Below are 16544 nucleotides of genomic sequence, written 5' to 3' on the forward strand. Positions count from 1 at the left end.
GTGATAGACATTCAGCACAGCGATGTACACAGGAAGCTCTTGGGAAAGTTACTCAACGGGGTTCATAGGTCACACTTAAATGTGTCTGTCTCGACCGCATTCTCCTGTCTATGGCCAAGCATCTCTTAATGCCTGAGGGCGCCTCTGTATTTAGGCTACGTTTAGGTTCTGTGTACATTCTAATATCTAAGTAGTGTATATAGCACTGTCAGGGCCTATATGCGGCTCTCACACACTCACTCTCCTCCTCTAATAGCTCTATCGCTCAGAAAGCTCCACGTGTCTTTCCTTTTTTATTTTTTCATTGCGAGCTGAAATCCCTCACGATTGGCCTGCAAGGAGCAATCACTAACTTATTGAGACTTTACACTTTCAAAACTGTCTACATTTATGACTCGGTGAATATAAGCTTAGTATTTTTTATTTATTTAATTTTTAGCACATTTAAGTTTCTGGTAACTTTCATATTAACTACATGTTTTATCCTCTGAAAATTAGGGACTGCGCTTTTCGCATACCAGTTGCTGTTAGTATTACCATGTTGACAAAAATCCACTGGTCTCTGAATGTTGTAATGCTGAATAATTAGAATACTAACTAGGACTGGGAATGTGTTAGAAGATAAGTTTGGAGCACTGCAAACCATTTAATTCTATTTTTCATTTTCTAAAGTAGGTAGAAATCAACTCTTCAAATCTTTTAAGTAATACCCTAACCCTTATTATGTAATTACTAAGCCCAAGTCATTCTTTATTAACTCTTGGCTTATTATGAATTAAAGGGCCCATATAATGATATTTTCTGATCTATGTCATAATGTTGTTTCCTTATCACAAACATACCTGGTGCTGTGTTTTGTTTCATTCATACATGTTTAACATGCACACCCTGCATATTTAGGCTCAGTTCTTCTCCCACACAGAAAACACTCTGTTCCACCTTGTGATGTCATGTGGTAATACAGAAAGTATTGCCTGTGTTTTTAACCTCCATACACCTTCACTAGAAACATTTGGATATTTTCAGCCCTGGACTTGCCAGTCTCTACTAAACGAAAGGTAAAAGGTAGCCTTTAACTTGAAAACTACTGCTTCATCAGACATCATAAGGTGGAACAGAACATTTTGAGCTTTGGAGATATACAGACTAATAAAGCTAATAAAGCAAACATAATTTCACGTTGTGTTTGAGGAGGCAACAGCATTCTAATATGGTTTAAAGCTCAGAAAAGTAAATTTTGTGTAATATAGTACCTAAGTCTTGTTTCTTGCTTTATTTTAGACTAATTATTTATTTTTTTTATTATTATTAATTACTGTGTAGTTTTTATAATCAGGTATCATGTTTCTAAAATTCTTCAAACTTTCAGAATCATTTTGAAAAAAGTTTCAAATAGTTCCCATGACACTGGGTAGGGTGTTTGTTAAAACTAAAATAGATGTATAGACATAACAAGAGGCTTAAGAAAACACAGTGGATTTATGTCTCTGAGAGGTTTGTATTGCCTGTTCTAAGATAAACTTAAGGTTAACAGTGGTCATAGATGTCACGCTCCATAGCCTGTGGAACAGCAGCAGCACCTATTCTTACCATTGGTTACAAAATGGTATTTTAGTTTTTGTCACCTCACACCAACTTGTTTTTCAATTGCGATATATGTTCAAATGCAACTGTAAAACACACAGTTTCTTCCACACAACTTTCTTGGACAGGAAGGTCATGGCTGGTGAGGCATACTTAAGAATAGTGCACTCTTTGTCCCTCCCTGAATCTTACTCATTTAAAATAATATCATATGGAGACACCTTAATTGATATTAACATTTCAATCAAAACATTGATATTGGCAGTAAAAAAAAACATATCTGCTGATCTCTGCTTTGATTATCCCACTGCAATTGTTTGATAAAATAAAACTCCCTTTTGGTGTCTAAATAATGTAGCTTTTGTCACTCATGCTTTAAAATGTACCATATTATTCATCATATAGTTTGTAACAACAATAATAGGAATGCTATTGCCTTTGTAAATATTCCAGTCTAACATGACAATACATCAGCCTGTCTTGTTTATGAAATGGGGATTTGGGCCTTTGCTTGCTCCCCAGTCACTGCTGTTCTCATTGCTGGTGCTCTGGGGAGCCCAGAGCATCCATCATGGTCTTGTACAGCCCTTATTTGGGTGACTTAAATGGGTTCATTTCTCTTAACCCCTCCTCATCACTCATGGCTTTTGCTCTGAGCTCTAACACTGTTCACTGGCCACTCACTCAGGCCTGCATGGGAAACCTCTGTGCCCTGTGCAGATCAGCTCTCCACATGTCCACTGTTTGTGCAGTTGTGTTCTACCTGCTTTTCTATTTGTCGTCTTTGTATCTTTGTATCTCTATCGTGCACCATCTCCAGACACACTTACACGTATTTTCAACACTGGGCAAACAGAGGTGCTTTCACTCACATACTTAGGCAGGCTCTGAATGCTTATCTCTCACACGTGTAGACTAACACTTGAGCTAGAGCTGTCTTTATACAGTAATGTCTTTTCATTGGCGGTGCCTCTGTTGTTTTAAACAACATGCTTGTGTTTGCCTGTACTGCACGTTACAGCACATCAAACCACAGATCGCTGCGCACCAAACTTTTTATACACATTTAAAATGTAAAACACAACATAGATCACCTCTTAGTCTGATTTTCTAAAGTGCGTCCTTGCCACCAACATTGTTGGTCTTGAGTTGTTTGCCCTCTTGGCACGCTCCAGGTGAGGCTGCCTCCCTCACCCCGGTCACCTCCATGCCCCTGTAAAGCTGCCACAGTTCCTGTCTGTTCAGTGTAGGCTTGCACATTTCTTAATAGAGAGATGTTCAGAAGTCCAGGAGTGCAGAGGAGCTCAATGCGCTTCTGTTTTTGGTTTAGCTCAAAAATGTTTTTCCTGGCTCAACCCACTCGTACTTAGGTCCTCTTACAACAAACTAAAAGGTCCTAATTGCCCCCAGGGGAAAGCTTTAGCCACAATAGACATGTGGTGGGACAAAAGCCCAGTACTCTTACGGTGCACCTCAGCCCTCCCCACATTGGAGGGATGAACACGTCAGCACTGTCTGTGTAGCACTGTGAGCAACCCAACCACAAGTTAGACATTGTAAAACATTATATATACAGTATTGAGACTCTGCGTACGCCTCGCAAAAGACCCGGAATGTTTACAGTTTACAGCAAATCCAGTGTTTCCTGTTTCCCCACATGGTTTGTTATAGGTAGGAGGTCAGAATAGATACGTGTATCAAATTGTCTCTGTGACCGCAGTGACTGTGCTCGCTGGAAAATGATAGGAAGTGGAGAATTAGGTTGCATTAAGCCAATAGAGGGATGAGTGAAGGCTTACAGCTGTAACTGCTTGAAATTACACACTTCTCTAGTGGCAGTGCTAAATATATCTTTGTAGCTTTTGCATTCAAAACACAAATTCCTTCATATGATTTATTTGCTAATGATTATTGCATGTTATAATGTTGCTTCTTCATCAAAACCATAACTAGAGTTGTGTTTTGTTTCATTTACACGTTTAACACACAAACCCTGCATATTTACGCTGAGTTCTTCTCTCAAACATAAAACACTCTGTTCCACCTTGTAATGCAGTGTGGTAATACAGGAGGTAATCTATTGTGTTTTTAAACTCTATGCACATTCACTAGATCCAGTTGTGTAATTTCCCTACTTGGGAAGTAACGATATTCAGATCTCTTGATACGATATTTTCACAATATACATCTCACAGTTCGATATTTATTGCAAAAATTGTGCTACTTTTCTCTCGTCATAATCCAAATAATTAAGATTTGCTTAATAACAGTTATTTCAGCATTTAGATTGGACTGAAACAGAGCAAAGGATTGTGGTCTATGTAGTTCTCTGTATTTTTTAGCTATTGCTGCACCGTAACAATGAATTTAAGCAAAAAACATGTATTTCAATATATTGTGATGTCCATGATATTATTGTGGGACTTTTGATGATATGACATCACAGTATTTCGGTTATTGTTACATCCCTATTCACTACTGGAATTTCCAATCTCTGCTGAATTAAAGGTAAAACGTAGCTGCTAACTTGAAAACTACAGCTTCACTACATTATAAAATGGCTGTCAATTTTGCGTAATATAGACCTTTAAATATATTTTCTACTCTACTGACAGGTTGCTATTGACAAAACACTTATAAATAGCTCATCAAAAACATAAAAAGTGTCAAAAGTGTCACTAAGTTTGTGAAATACATGCAGTTATATTTTTATTCAGATAAACTGGAACCTGTCAAAATGTCATACGCCATTGCATTGAATTAACAAACAAAATGATTTATTTACATTAGATTAGATGAACTATCAGTTTCATCGCATCTCATCCCCCTTCACTCTCCAGCCTGCCGAAACATGGAAAGTCCTCATTCATTCTAGCCATCCATAAAGCAAATATTGTTGCACATGCAGTAGATGATCAGTCTGGAATACCTTCTTGTGTGGTAAGTCACGGGCCATTTGAATTGCACAACACAGCTTAGCCACCTGACCTGAGCGTAGCCTGGAACCCTCATCAGCTCTGCAAACCTCACTTTATTTCTGCGCTGCTCCACAACATTGATACGGAGGAATTCCTGGAAGGGGCCGTGCTGACAGAGGACTGGGTAAATAATCGATTGATCTGCGCCCGCAACCATATATTTTCAATGTTAGCGAACTATCAGCGTGACTTTTTCCGTCATTTCTTTGGTCAAATCTCTCTTTTTCGCGGTGAGAATTATTACATCATTGGCTCGCGCTGCTGATTTAAGAGTTGGACGCTGTTTACCCAAGCAGTCTTGCACAGAACTCACTTTCCACGTTCCAGTTCATTGCTGTGGCTGTGAGTTTGAATACACATCCAAGAAGACCAACGCGCCATTGCTTCTGTGGAGACGTTGTAATTATGAGAAGACTTAAATTCATGTGACGCTTACAATTAAGAGAGCTCCCCTGCGCTCCCTATCGTTATTATAGCTCATAGAAAACCGCCGGTGATTCACGGAGGCATGTATTACAGCTCGTCCATAAAAGTCCACTTAGTTTAACGGCGATGGGAGAGCTGGGAGGACACGGGCAGTGGTAGGCAGGCGGCGTCTTGTGCGGTCGACTCAGAGCAGGGCCAATTGTTCACTTTTCATGAGTCCTGCAGGCCCCATAACGCAGCCCGCCCGGCCCTCGCCCTGTGTTTTACTATGGCACTGACTGTAACCCTCCACCTCTTTAGCTACTGCTGGGTCACCTTTTTAAGCCCCAGCCAAACGAGAGTGTTTTCTCTTTCTTACATGTGGGGTTTAACATGAGATGCTTCTTCGGACTGACACGCCTCTTTCCATTTGTGTTGCTCCAAATTGGCACAGAGTTGACTTTTATTCCCTTCTCAAAAACAACGATAAATGACCCATTTTAAAGATAAGATGTCGCTTTATTAATCCCTGAGGATATTTTTGTGCCAGAGAAGCTATTAAAAGACATGAATAACATTTCAAGAAATTATTTTCTTTCTAAAAATACTAAATGCTACTGCATATAAATAGCTACATCAATATCAGATAACTTGCATTGTCAAAACTAAATTAAACAACTAAAAGCACCTCCACCTCCCAAAAATAAAATAACAGAATAGAACTTAAAGACATAAATGACTACCCAGATAATCGATAAAAACAGTTGACATGGTTACTGCATTGAAATATCTTTTGCGGCATATTAACCAGCCCTAATGACTTTCCATTGGATTCGGCACATAGTATGACTCCATGCACACTGCCCTGCACGTGTGTGTGTCTGCAGAGCTTTCACGAAGAACGATCAAATGACAAGATGAGCTGTGATCAATGAACTGTCGACAGAACACTTCTGACCTAGTGGAAAGGCAGTCCCCTGACAGAGCCGGCCCGTTTCAGGCCACCAGGGCAGGGGCGCCTCTGCACAAAGAGTGCTCTGTCTCTGTCAGGATTCCCCAGAGGAGAGCTGCACAGCTCTGCTCTCCTCTGCAGTACACAGCGCTAACACGCTAACAGCACAGCATCTGTGTGCGCACACTTTCCATAAGCGTGATCATCTTGTTAACGCGCAAGCAGGCCTTCGCACTGTGCTAAATCAAGATACATCCATGATGTATATAGCAACAGTAGGCCAACTTGAGTAACACTACTATTATGCTTCTACACAAATTTAAAATACATCAATTTTCAATAGTGTAACTTGTATGGAATAAAAAATAAATAAAGTAAATATAAAGTAAAAATAGTCTATTATAAAACCAGTTCTTCAGAATGAGACTGCTGTGTGCTATCTTCATCTAATTATAAAGATTTTTTGGTAGCGACAAACCAGGAAGTAACGCTGCAGACCTGTTAGCATGTTAGTTGTTTGTAGCAGTGGCTAAAAACATCTAGCTGAAAAACACCCACGCAGCTGGAAGTTGTGAAAAATGCTAACTCAAGTGTAGACATTAATTAGGATGCTGGTAATGAGTTTGTAAAGTAAACTATAAAAATTAAAAGCAGTTCCAGAACCATTCAGAATAAAATAAAAGACTAAAAACTGTTGCGATTAAAGGTCAAATCATGCACTATACTGGGCTGAATTTTTAAAGGTTACATTTTTCCTAGCTTGGGAAAATCTGGTTGCATTGCTGTCACTTATTGTCAAATGGATGATTGGTCTGACTTAATACTTCACCTTGAATATATTATTTCTAACTGTTACCAAATGTACCCACCATTCCTAGGCTTAGCTCAGTATTGCCTTAACAGTACCTTGCATGTTGTCATATGTCTAAATTACACCCCAAGTGACATTTGAACGGAACAATAATGTCACTTGACCTTAATTTGTGGTAATACCTATCAACACACACACAAATTATGATTTTAATAAATGTTAGAATTGCATAACATGTCAGTGTAATTGAGATGTAGTGCTGCGTAGGGAGCTGCTTAGCTGGAAACATATTAATAAGAGCTGCAATGATAATCCCCTTATTACAGTCTGTGTTGGTGTGCGGTTGTCATCTGGGAATAGAAGTCAAACTCTCTTAAAGCTACAGCGTGACGTAATGTTGGAAGTGATAGGTTGTCCCCTGGGGTTGATTAGGCGCAACCCTGTAACTTTCACTTAATGGGATATGACCCCTCGTAGCCCTGAGTCACTGCCCCGTACGTGACCATGTTGGTAACACACACACACTCACAGCTGCTTTTAAAATGATGCTGCTGACAATTAACTGTGCTATGTCAAGCGTATTCCCCAGCCATAGATCGAGACTGTTTCAGTAGGTCTGCATAGGTGTCTCTGTGGTTTTAAATAGGCCACTGAGGAGTCTAAGGTTTCAGGCAGGTAAGCAAAAGTAGAGAAGGCGGGCTATTATTTGGTAGTGGCAACATGCGAGGGTAAGCCAGTATTTCCCATTTGTACAGGAGACTATGGTAGTCCCCCATAGTCTAAAATAGTTCCCCATATTCTAAAAATTAACTGGACAGAATCTTGGCATAACTAAATCCGACTGTTCTTTGTATTATTATAAGCCTCTATGCCATCACAGTCTCAACCAGATCCATGGGAAACACTGAGTGGATATTTATTTGTTCAGTTTTGAATTAATGGACGAATTCCCTAAAATCCAAACTACTTCAAAAGGGCATTACATGTTGTTTTTTGCTTTATTTTTTCACTTTACTAAAGTTAAGTTGCACATATGTTCATAAAAATTACATCTGTAATGTTATGGCAAAATGTTGATGACACATAATCTAATTAATACATTATTTTTTTTTATTTGTTTTGATTGTGATTTTAATGGTTTTCTTATTCTATAAAGCACTTTGAATTACTTTGTGTACGAATTGTGCTATACAAATAAACTTGACTTGCCTTAATTATTATATTTTATTATATTTTCTCTGTGGCTCTAAGCCTAACCCACCATCATGTATGGTTAAGACTTTTACTTCGTATAATTATTCTAATCCTAATAGAAGTGATGAAATGTATATTTTAACAAAACAATATAATGATTTAATTCAATTATGGGGAAAATTCTATACTGATTTAATCTACTTGCAATTTTTTGCCAGGCTTCTCTTCATTCATTTGTGTTCCTCTTTGTGCAACGTGTCATAACAATTGAATATTTTCTGCTAAAAGCCTGATTTGTCCAGCAGATTTTCCTCGGAGTGTTGTGTTGTGATTGCAGTGACAGGCTGTGCTCTTAAATAAACACTGGTGTGACAGGAGAGAGGGGGGCCGTGGCTCCAGACACAGAGGATCTCTCCACTATCTCTACGCCAGCTCAGGCCTAAACAGTTTATTTCGTGTTTGCAGTCACTTCCTCGGGGTTGTTAAGCTGATGTGCAGTTTGACAGAAATGGAAGGAAACCAGATCATCGGAGTGAGATTGTTTTAACCTGATAAGTAGAGACGGGTACATTAGTGAGAAAAATGGACAAAACACTAATAGAGTGGGATTAGTCTGGGCTTGGTCGGTGCAGATAGACGCCACATGCTGCAGTCTTTGGTGAGAGCATGTGTCCTACTAGTACTCATATCCAACAGTATGAAAGATATATGAATCTGAACTCTGGTGGATAATGGTATGCAGTTAGAACTAACTTTGCAACAATACCTTTAATATTTGTAAGCATAAAAATATTTCTATACTCTTTTATTAATGCAAACTTGTAATGGCAACTAGGGTATTATTGAAGTATAATAGTATTTAAAATGGTATTTAAAATGCACTTTATTTTGCAAATTTCCATGGTCCAAAATTCTGGTATTTCTTTAGATGCATATATTTTGATACATTTTATAATCATAAGTAGAGGTGTGCAAAATATTGAAATATTGATATACCATGATACTAAATTTGGTGATACAGTAGCGATATCGTGGGCTGCTGTGTTTTTTTTGTGTGTTTTTTTTTTGTGATTTTGTGTGAATTTTGTTATTTATTTAGTGGAAGCAAACTTGTTTATGCAATACAATGTTCACTGTTTTGCTGAATAAAATAGATGCATTTCATATTAACTTTGCACAAATCGTGGATTGACAAAAATATTGTTGCTAAAACGTATTTGGTTCTTAAAAACAGCAATATATTATGTGCAGTATATCTATTATCGCATGTGTTGCCATATTGTGATAATATCGTATCGTGAGCCATGTATCGTGCACCATATCAAATCATGAGGGACACTGGGATTCCCGTGATAAATGATGAACAGATTTTTTTTTACAGTTTCCTAGATTTTCTCCATTCATCAAACTTTTTAAATTTATTTTTTTTATATGGGGATGTTGGCATGTTTAACACTGTTTATTCCCTCTTAAGTCCCAAGGCTCCTCATACCATTGTAATAGTAAATGTTGACTAATCTGATGATGACACACGATTGATGACCTTTCCCAAGTGCAGGATCCAACAGCTTAATACTGTTTACATGTAGTAGCATGCATGGTACCTCTGCTGTTAATGACAGGAATTAATAATGCACTGACGCCTATGAGACAGCTCTGTTTATGCACAGGCACAGGACAGTCTGCGGGGCCACGGGGCCCACGTAAAAGTGTCTGCCCCTACCCACAATGCTTTATGTTGAAACAGTGCATGTGAGGAGGGTGATAGTCAGTTTTAGTCTGACATAATTCTTTCCAACTGTGTGTTTTGTCATTATGGCTTGCCCTTTGCTTAGTCGGGTCATGTGGCTTACTGAGATATGAATTATTATGGATTAGCTCAGTGTTTGCATTTGGTCCTTTTTCTTTGTCTTCTCCTGATTTGGTCCTGTCCTCCCTCAGACACACAAGCACACACACACACACACAGAGCCCCACACGCACACACTCCAAGGGGCATGAGAACAGACTAAATCCCTGACAACCTCAATGAAAGCTCACACAAAGAGTAAAACTCGGGGGGACTAGAGAAACGCTACACCGTACAGTAGCCTGACCTCCTCCAGCTAACACAGACTCATGCACCAGATACAGGGCGTTGCCACATTTGCACACAAAGACAGAAATAAAGGCTGCGGCTATTGCTTTCAGCAGCTAGACCCCCAGGTGACCTTTCTGACTGACCCCTGCATGACCCTGCAGTGAGGAAGGTGAGAAGCAGAGTGCTGGGTATCCGTAACAACAGGGACACCTTGACAATAGTGAAAAAGGAACTTTAGCACTAAATCAGCAGAGGTGTCAAGCCTGGTTCTTAGTCTTGAATGAGAATCTTAAAATTCAAAACTCCTCATAGGTCTCAATCTTTTTCATCTTCACTCTGAACTAGGACCCTAGCCCCAAGACTTTCGCATTCACATATTGTCTCATAACTTTCTCTTCAGGTTTGGTAATCAGGGTAGGCCTACATGGCTTCAGGGTGCAAATGTACAGAGCCTATAAGCTTACATTGTGGAATGTGTAGAGTGATTCATATGAGCTGGCAAGGACATCTTTGGGTCATCTAAAGGATAAATTTATTTGGCAGATTTAAAATGCATAACTGCATATAACTTTGAATTATGGTTTGTTTTAAGATTTACCATCTTTTTTTTACACTAGACAGACCATCTGACAGAGCTGCCATCTTAGCTGAAGAGTAAACGGGTATCTCCTTTGTTTATGTTGAGATGTGTGGTAGTTAACCCTGCTAGATTTTTAGAATAACAATTGTATAAATCTACCTTATTATCTTTGTCACGTGACACTGTTTCTTCCAGTTGACCTGGAGCACATGCGGACAGTGAAGGCTGACAAACACCAGCGCTTCTGCCAAGAGAATGGCCTCCTCAGCCAGTTTGTCTCAGCCAAGACCGGCGACTCTGTGAGTACAACAGCGGAGCAACTGCTCAATTTGGGATTACTGCAGTCATTGTAAAGTTTGCTTTTGTCTGTTACAGGTGCATCTCATTTTCCAAAAACTGGCTGCTGAGATAATTGGTATAAAACTCAATAAAGCAGAGATCGAGCAGTCCCAGGTCAGACATGTCCTTGTGATCCAATGTCTATTCAATATTTATGTACAATTACTTGGTTTACAACATAATATGTGCAATATTGAAGGCTATCTCACAAAACAAACCACCAACATCATGTAATCTCTTGGATTAAATGACATAATAAGATATTATTAACGTGTCTTCTGTACAAATATATATTACAACACTTTTGATGATGTTTCCTTATAAAAACTAACTTAGTTTAGTGTAAGTTTACAAAAAGTTCTAATCTTTTGTACTATTGCCAGTGGTAGAATGGTTAAGTCATCTTCGCTGCATCAGTAAAATGAAGCCTTCCCATGACCACACTCTGTAAATGACCCTTTCTTGTATAAACACGAGTTTGTTGCATTTCCTCCTGTTGTGATGCCGACACTTTGTAAATAGGCTCACATTGAGCACATTAACGCGTGAAGAGAGGTCAAAGGTAGCAGGCCAGTTTAAGGGTGATGAGGTTACTGCTTCCTCCTGCCAGCAGACTGCAGTGTCCAGTATTGGCAGCTGCAGGATTTACATGCTCACCTCCCCCCAGAGCATCAATCCTGGCTCTGATATGGGCGCTTGGAGCCACACTGGCTGGGCAGGGGAAGAGGAGCGTGGAGGCTCAGTAGAGGTCAGGACTCTCGAGGAAGGAAAAAGCATGTATGGAAAAGACCGGGTGAATTCTCAAGACCCTCTCCCATCAGCGACACGACTCCTGACTGACTGAGAATGCCCACAGCTAATGGAGCTGTCCGTCTCATGGCCTCTTCCGCTCCTCCCTAGACCCAGTGTCAGTGAGGTAAAGTGTTATAATCCAGAGAAGACCAATCATGACAGATGAATGAAGGCATCTATTGAAGTCTACAGGGATAAGGAGAGATCTCTGATGCACTTAACTTATGTCATTCTCTACAATTCGACTCCTCTTACCTAGAATTAAAATATTCACCTATATTGCAGGAGGAGCTGCTTACTAAGACAGCAATGTTTACTTGGAATAATTTTGACTAGTCAACTAAAACAACCACAATTGTATTATGATAGTCCTAAATGTAAACTGAGCTTGACAGACATGTCAAAGACGTTTTAAACGGTGGCAGTATTAAATCAAAATGTCCAAAAAAAACCCAAAACAAAACAATAAAAATAAAAATTATTTCTGATTTTCATCAATATTGCACGTATTGCTATATAGGGAAGCTTTAGTCATGCAGTTTTTTAAATTGAGGATCTCCTCAAGATGTTTGAAGAATAACACAGTTAAATTTACATAATTACATAATGGTCACATTTTTCTATAGCGCTTTTCCACCTTCAAGGTGCTCAAAGCACTTTACAACAAGACACTCTGGGCAAGGTGGGTTAAGTGTCTTGCCCAAGGACACAACGACAGCATTCATCTGTGGGAGCTGGAATCACACCAGCCAACCTGTGGGTCAGTGGATCTGACCGCTCAACCTGTGATGTTTATGTCAAGAGCTGGATTCGAACCGCCAACCTTCAGATCAGTGGGTGAATGCTCTACCAACTGAGCTACTGCCACCATAGTATAATAATATAGCATAATAACCCCATAGTTAAATTTTACAGACGTAGAACTGTTCCATTGACTAGAACTGATGTATTGAGGTGTAGCTCAGAGCAGGTCATGGCTTTAGGTTTAGCCCTTGGCCAGTGAAGCCTCATTATCAGTTGTCAGCATTGAGAGGGGAACACAGAGGTCGTGACCTCTGACAGTACTCTATCTGCCTGGCCGTCTGCTCCGTCATGGTTGGGTGTCTCCCAGATCAGATAGCGAGGCGCACATCACTCATTGGCTTCATAATCCACTTCCACACCTCAACTGTCACATAACCAGCCAGGCCCTGCATTGGTTCATGTGGTCTAAAAAAAAACTAGACAATAAGCAGTTGAACTAAATTGGGACTCTTAATCTGTAGGATGCATGCAAGGAAAACCAATTATATGAACAGGATAAAATAAGGAACTAACAACACCACAGACATTATTTATAAATATTTTTTTTCCTTCTTAAGGGTATGTCAAACATTTAAATCTATCTGCATCTAATTATAAATCCTGTTATCAAATGTTAATGCAAGCCCTGCTCCACTTTGTTCAAAATCTGTACAGATTCACAAAAACTTCATATATATATATGTGCAACAGGACTTGTGAGAGCTTGGAGAAATATTTACTTTTCATGCCCTAACTAACGTGTCAGTGAGCTTTATTCGGTAAGGGTATGTGCTTTGAATCTTGCTCTGTTGTAAGATTTAAAACATTCATTCATCCATATGTTTTCTTAGCAGTTAGCGGTGGTCATTCTCACTTGGTATTAGGCAGATTTGGAGCCTACGACATAGTTTCTTTTTCAACTATAATCTTCAAGCAGCGACTGTAGCCTCACATGATGTCATAATACCAGTCTGGCAGTGGGCCTCCCTGCGCCATTACGTCATTCTCCACTGTGTATGTCTGCTCCTTGCATCTTGTCTTTAACCTTTTGTTTTTCTTTTTCTCCAGTCATTACATGCATTTTTTTTGTGTCTTCCTTATCTATTTCTTCTTTCTTGTCTTATTCTTCTTCTTCTTCTACATCTTGCTTGCGCTCTTCAGATGATTGTAAAGGCTAGTTTGGTGGATTATCCACAAGATGACGGCCTAACTAGAGAAGAAAGGATTCCTCAGAAGAGCAAAATATGTTCTGTCCAATAGTCCCAAGAAGTATGTCGCAACAAGTAGTTTTCCCCCAAACTCAGATCCAAAAAAGTTGGAACTTTGTGTAAAATGTAAAGCAAAAATGAATGCATTATTTATACTAGACTGTGGCCAACAAACAATAATGACTATACAGATTCAATTGTGCACTGAAAAAAATTGCAATATATTTGTCACCTTTAATTTACCATATTGTTATTATGCTGGTTGCTCCCATAATTAATTTGATATATAAAATTACTATAACATTTGCCATAGAACTGTATAGATTTCCCAGAACTTAAATTGTCATTGTCATATTTTTTAATATTTACAAACCACAGAATTCAGGTTTCTTCACATTTTACACATTACACTGACTTTTTGTGTTTGTAGCTTCCCAGCACTAGTCTAATCCGTTATTCTCGGCTAATGATAAATCCAGATTGTGCGTTTTGCTGACTTAGTAGAGTGACACAGTTAGAAAAACCTCCATGCTGCTAATGTATTCGGCTCCGTTCTCCTGACCTCCCCCGGCCTCTTGTCTGGTGTGGGGCAGGAGTCCACAAACACTATGACCGCTGACTCCTAAATCACTGCATGGTTCTCCACTTAAATGCCAAAACCTCCTTGTAGATCACATTTCAATAAGATTTACAGTCTGTAGAGTAGTCCAGTAGTTAAATTAGTTGAGAATAATAATCTTATTTCAGTAGTTTGATAGAATGCTTCATATGTCATGCTTACTTATTTGCATGGGTTAGAAAAATATGTATTTATTTTCAAATAGTCGTAATTGCTTAAAATCAACGAAAGAAAACAAGGGCTATATAATAGAGCTCGGTATTAAACATCTAAAAGTGATCGTTATTGACAAAATCTGCCATTTTTGTAGCAGCAGTGCAAAACCTCTACAGATTCATTAGCCAAAAATGCAGTGACATAGTCAACAAAAGAGTCGCGAAACAAGCATTTGCACTATAGTGAATGAACGCCAAGTTTAGTATGTGGCATCTAAAACTCTCTTTGGGTTTAACATTAGACTGATTGAAAATTAGATAAATAATCTTGAAATTAACCAGAAATCAAATCTAACCCTAAAATTACTCAAATCCATTATGAAATGAGTTAATTTCACGCATGCTAGATATTCCCATTTACAATTTTTTGTAGTGTTTGGAACTAAATTAGTCATTTTGATTTGTGCATTGCATCGATTCTAACAGTGTTAATTTCTTGTTTTTTTTCCCCTATGCCTTAGCGTGTGGTGAAGGCAGACATCGTGAACTACAGCCAGGATTCTGTGACCCGGACAGTGAACCCCCCGCGCAGCTCCATGTGTGTGCTGCAGTGACCTCTCCAAACACCTAACACCAAATGTGACTCAGAGGTGTAACACGGCGCATCAGTATTGCTCCTCTCATAGTGACTGGTGGATGAGTGCTGCCAGTTGATGAGATGAAAAACAGACTGTGTGGTTTTCAAGGGCCTGGTCTGTAGTTCGGATATTTACCAGGAGTGATTTCTTGGGTGGTTCAGCGAAAAGTAAACGGAACCTCACTTTTAAAAGTTTACACGCAGCTATGAATTTCTTCGACTATTAATATCTAGGCGAGTGGTAAATACTTGATTTGTGTGTTGGTATTACGCTGGCTTTTCAGGAAATACTGCTGCTGTTTATTATTTTAGAATGACTGAAAAATGCCACTATACATTCCTAATAGACATCCACAGGACTGCAGGGTGAGAAGTTAGAAAAATGTTAATGTGATATTTATTATTGCCAATTAGAAGCTTACATAAATCCCTGTAGTTTTATGAATAGCTGCTCATGAAAACTGGTACTGGTCCCATTATTACAATCCTTTTGATGAAGGAGTTTAGACAATTAATTATTCAGTGTTGACAGTTATCATAAACTTACTTCCCAATGTTTGAAAACTATGGAAAAAAGGAATAAAAAGTGGAAAGCACTCAGCTGTACTTCAAATATGTTTTGTGCTACACTTTATTCAATCTATTCTATTCCTTTTTTTTTCTTTTTTTTTTTTTAACAAATAAAAAAATATTGTATTATCTTTTATGATCATTTCATCTACTATTCACATTTTACAGGTTCCCAACTTTTTGTCCACTCTTGACTTCTTCATTAATGGACCACAGGATTACAGCAAATGGCATGATTCATCTGTGTCGTCCATACCATCTTACAAAAAGACATCTGACCTAATTGATGAAGTACTGTGTATTTGCCATATATATGTACAATATGTATTTGTATAGTAAAATAAGCTAAGCCCAGTAGAATTTAATTTCATAATGCCTTTGCCTATGTTGTATTGTTTCTGAATGTGTAGAAAAGAGATGTATAAACTTGAATAGATTTGTATAGTTACAGCATCACAAACATGTGCTTCAAAATAAACCGCTCTATGGTCAACATTCTGACACACTTTTTTCCTCATTTTCTGACTTAGAAAACCTGGAGCACTTGCATCTAAGTCAAAGCTTTGTAAAGGCTCCCATTACGTGAGCATTGTTCACAGAGAAGAAGTACATTGCCTTCTGGCCTCAGTTTCATTGCCAATTTTTCATCCCGTGACAATAACAAGAACCTTAAAAGAAACAGGCCCTGGAGCGGCTCATCTTGTGGGAACTGCACTGTGGCTGATGAGGGCACTACAGATTAAGCATCCGCGTGTTGAAATTCTACCAATAGGCTGAAACTTGACCACCTCTGAGATCCCCTCTATACAGACCCACCTAAGTCTAAGCTAGCTAATGAGCCACCTGGTCTTTGTTCA

At 38.8% G+C, this 16544-nt stretch overlaps 1 protein-coding gene across 2 annotated transcripts in view; it reads left to right on the forward strand.

Annotated features, from left to right (window-relative positions):
• The window catches only part of rab28 (RAB28, member RAS oncogene family), a 29598-nt gene extending 13435 nt beyond the window's left edge, over positions 1 to 16163 (forward strand). Inside the window, exons 5-7 of one of the 2 annotated variants that reach the window (XM_020923520.2) lie at positions 10780 to 10883; positions 10960 to 11037; positions 15002 to 16163. In XM_020923520.2, coding sequence (XP_020779179.1) covers positions 10780 to 10883; positions 10960 to 11037; positions 15002 to 15094 — 275 coding nt within the window. In that variant the 3' untranslated portion in view covers positions 15095 to 16163. The other variant, XM_055158966.1, reaches the window with a different exon arrangement.
• The last annotated feature ends 381 nt before the right edge of the window (positions 16164 to 16544 follow it).

Source organism: Boleophthalmus pectinirostris, unplaced genomic scaffold (assembly GCF_026225935.1).
Source record: "Boleophthalmus pectinirostris isolate CB_2022bp ecotype Guang Dong unplaced genomic scaffold, ASM2622593v1 HiC_scaffold_23, whole genome shotgun sequence".
NCBI lineage: Eukaryota > Metazoa > Chordata > Actinopteri > Gobiiformes > Gobiidae > Boleophthalmus > Boleophthalmus pectinirostris.